The sequence below is a fragment of the Nothoprocta perdicaria genome, unplaced genomic scaffold (assembly GCF_003342845.1).
Source record: "Nothoprocta perdicaria isolate Ctin4 unplaced genomic scaffold, notPer1 scaffold_13, whole genome shotgun sequence".
NCBI lineage: Eukaryota > Metazoa > Chordata > Aves > Tinamiformes > Tinamidae > Nothoprocta > Nothoprocta perdicaria.
In genome coordinates, this window is record NW_020454427.1 from 2,914,699 (window position 1) to 2,918,748 (window position 4,050).

The 4,050-nt window shown below is 44.1% G+C and overlaps 1 protein-coding gene across 1 annotated transcript in view; it reads left to right on the forward strand.

Annotated features, from left to right (window-relative positions):
• The first annotated feature begins 2,619 nt into the window (after nt 1-2,619).
• Nucleotides 2,620-4,050, forward strand: part of TMEM165 (transmembrane protein 165) — a 7,501-nt gene continuing 6,070 nt past the window's right edge. The window contains exon 1 of the mRNA XM_026033544.1: nt 2,620-2,842. Within this exon, the coding sequence (XP_025889329.1) occupies nt 2,767-2,842 (76 nt within the window). The 5' untranslated portion in view covers nt 2,620-2,766. The remainder of the gene's footprint in view (nt 2,843-4,050) is intronic.

Sequence of the window (4,050 nt, forward strand, 5' to 3'; positions counted from 1 at the left end):
GGTAGATCCAGAGCGCGCCGGCGGCCGCGGGGAGGCCGCCCGGCCCGGCGGCGGCGGCCGAGGGAGCCGGCGGGAGCGGGGGGCAGGCGGCAGCCCGGGCCGCGCGGCTTCCTGCGTACTCTTCCTCGCTGCCTTTCCGTATCACGGGCGGGATGGGCCGAGGCCTCTCCCGTTGCTTGCATTGCACGCAGAGCATCGGGTGCYGTCGCGCTCGAGCGTCCGTGCCCGTGTCCCGGCGCCTTTCCCCCTTCCTGCCGCCCTCTGCAGCGGTCTGTGCTGTGCGTCATCCCTCCGAAGGGTCTTCTGTCCCCGTGGGAAATGCTACACGTCAGTAGGAAGACTTTGCAGGGAGAACTGCAAGAGGGGGAAATGAGAACAGATATATTTAGTGTTAAAGCTGGTTAACTTTGTCCCAGAAGCACCCTAGTTCCATGAGACACCAGGCATACGTAGTTTTCATTCAGCTTTTTTTTTTCTGGAGATGTCGTAAAGAGCCACATCCAGCTGCAGTTGCTTTTCGCAGAGAGGAACTTCCTGCCGCTCCTACCCWGCTCCCGGGTGCTGCTCCATAGCTGCCCTTGGTAACTGCTGGCCAGGGCCTGACAAGCGGAGACACGTAGTGCATGGCAAAGTGAAACGTGCAAGAAGGCAGCCCTCGGGTTACCAAACATCGCACCATAGACATCACTGGTGTTTCAGTTAAACATGTGCGTTCCCACAGGGTGTGCATCTTGTGCTGATGAATGCTGGAGTGAAAGTGGAACACTCCTTTCTCTAAGGACTAGTAAATGATGGCAGGAAAGCAGGAAATTCGAGCGTGAGCTCCACCAGCAGTGTTCTCTGGAAGGCTGCCCTGCTTGCTCTGGGGAAGAGGGTACTGAGCGTTGCTTGTGTTTCTGCGAGTCATTTATAGGATGAGCACTGGCGGGAGGCAGGTTGTGCTAACAGGAGTGCGAGCTGGGGCTGAACATCCTAGGCTGCTCCGCACCCCAGGCTACACATTCCCAGCAACCTGAGGAAGGCAGTGGGAACACACAGCCAGCGAATGGGTGCGCAGCTGCCTGAGGACAGCGTTGACCCGACACGTGCCGAGGGTGAAACTGCCAGCGCTGGTTGCTCATCCTGGAAGGCTGCTTGCCCAGGGGCTGCGTAGAAGGCACCGACGTMCCCGAGTGAGCGTCCCTGTCGTCCCAGCGCAGCCCTCAAAGTGTAGAACTGAGGTGGCAGTTACAGACTAAAGCAAGCACAATAGCTTCTTTGTTATGCTGCTAATAAAAAAATTATAAATGTGAGGTGAAAGCTGGCAATTAGTTTTTGCCTTTCTTTTTAAGTCGGAGAACTTCATTTTCTGCTGAAAAAAGAAATGCAGGGATCCATTATGAAAAATGGAGTTGAGACATCATCTAACCCATAAATTGTTTTCCTATGGTAAATATTTTTTTGAAGTCCAGATGCTCACTCTTAGAAAGTTAAGTTGGGGGTATGATATTTGATACTATTTTGGACAGTGAAGCTTGACCAAAAGAACTAATGTTTTTACTGGATAAATATTTTTGTACTGAACCATGTTTGCTTACATGCTGGTGGGGGGGAGCTGAGCTCTCCAGATCTTTCTGACATTATAAACAAATGAAAGAATATTTTGTTATAACTTGGAACCCATTAGTTATTCTCAGTGTTCAAGATTAATTTCTTTGTTTGAAAGCTATTCTAATTTTGTTGTTGGGTTAGAGGCATCTATTGCCAGATGATCACAATGAGGACAAAAATTATTAACAATACCACTTTATGTATGATATAGAGCTTCAAAAAGGAGTAATTACTGTATATATATTTTATATATTTATATATTTATATATTTCATGACACTTTTTAAAGTGAGGATGCTCAGTGGAGAGGATCACTTTACTAAGCATGTTGCAATCTGTATTAAAACTTTCTTAGCCAGTTCTAGTCACCTTGTTTTGGTTCTTGCTTTTGATTGTAGGTTTCTTAATCTTTGTAAAAGTAAACACTTTGATTAGTAAGTGATACTTGTAATGTGCTAGACCGGTTTGACCCCTGGAAAGTCTTTATGCTGATTTAAAACTATAAGCATGTGCCAAGAAGGCTTAAGAATACTTGCATACAATTTTAGTGTGGCTCAAATGCTGAAATTCTGTGAGAGAAGAAAGTGGTGGTGATGCTTTTCAAAGGACTTCACATTTCTGCTAAGCTATTATAAATGCCCCATTTTAATTTGAAGAGTTTTGTTCTCAGTCACTATCAGAAAATTGCTTATTTAATCAAGCTTCCAGTATTGTGATGTAAATAGCCAAGGACCATACGAACAGCAGTGCTGGGACTGAGCTGACATTGTTTCCTCCGTTTCAGTGCAGTAGTGACTCTCATGCTGTAGCAATAACTTTCACACGGAAGTTATTACTTCAGTAATTGGAGAAGGAGGATATTCTGTTTAAGGGACTGGAAATTTGCGGTGGCAGCTAATACTGCATGAAATGTATGCATTTAAAGCACTGCACTGGGCTATATGACAAAACAGGAGAATTACAGAGCTCACTACACTGCAAGAAATAAATGTGCAAACCTAACTCATTTTTTAACTGTTTCTTACAGAAGGGGTCCTCACCCGTTGCTCCAGTTCATATTGTCAGTGAAGAGTCCCCTGACAAGACGAATTTGGGCTTCATTCACGCGTTTGTGGCTGCGATATCGGTCATCATTGTATCAGAGCTGGGGGATAAGACCTTCTTTATTGCAGCCATCATGGCAATGCGATACAACCGCTTGACTGTACTGGCTGGTGCTATGCTTGCCTTGGGACTCATGACATGCTTATCAGGTCAGCACTCATTTTTCATTACATATGCTTTTTAAATCGGTGTGTATTACTACAAAGTTAGGGGAAGGTAGTAGTAGAATATGCAGTTTCCTGTTTCAAGGAGAGMGTGAAGGGCAGAGGGCTCTAGGGACAGATCCAGCGTTCATGCTTTTAATTCTAATAGGTGTTTACACTCGCTAGACTTCAGTAGGAGTTTAAGGGAAAGCAGTTGGAAGCACAGAGGTGTTAACTCCATGGATTTTGGACTACTAGATCCTTTTTTTTTTCCTTTTTTTTCTTCTTTTTTTTTTTTCTGTTGGTTGTCCCTATTAAGATGCCTAAGGAGAACACAGGGGTGATTTCTTTTTTTTTCTAAGATGAAGGAGTCTTGCTGAGATGACATATATCCCTTGACTGACTTGCATCTAAGTATGTGGCGTCTTTAACATGCACAAAGGCATTCTGGCTTTCTATTGGAGAATGTATAAGTGAAAAATTGCATTCTGTTATGATCCTTTGGGATACAGAGTCTTGACAGAGGCAGAAACTTGGAGGGAGGTGTCAAATAGCCCTTGGGAAATCGGCAGCTTTGAGTGCTTATGCAGCCTTAATTGTAGAATGGAGCAACCTTCAGGTATATACATTGGATGCAGCATAAATTTTATGGTATACGTGCTCATTTTTTTTTTACCATGACTTTTCAAGAAATATTTGCAGTAGTGTTTAGTGGCTTGTATGCACTGGAAACGGCAGAYTAACTGGCTTCCAGCTTCGTGGTGTTTCCCCGGATGTTCTCTGGGTGTGTTGCAGTAATGGCAGTTGTAGAACAGGTTCCCGTTTGTGCTGGATTTAATGCAGGCCTTGTATGAGTTTCTTATGTCACTCAATGTAACATTTGTTGGATCTTGCTTCACTTCTGTGCTGCTTGCTTCAGTTAACTTTCTTTAGTATCATAGGCAATATTGTGTTCTACGTATCTTGCTTTCTTTTGTTCCCCTTCTGCCTATTGCACCTTGCTCTCTTCTTAATAGGATTCATAGGATTTCTTCTTTCAAATCTTTCTTTCTTARWAWWYTTTTMWKAAAARWWTWYTAATTTAACTCATAGTTTAGAGGCTCCCAGCTATTTTTCCTATTCCAAAGAGCCTTTCTTTTCTCCCCGCTGCCCTCATTTCATACAAGATATCTGTGGAACTGTGACTGTTTTTCTTTTTTCTTTTTTTTTTTTTT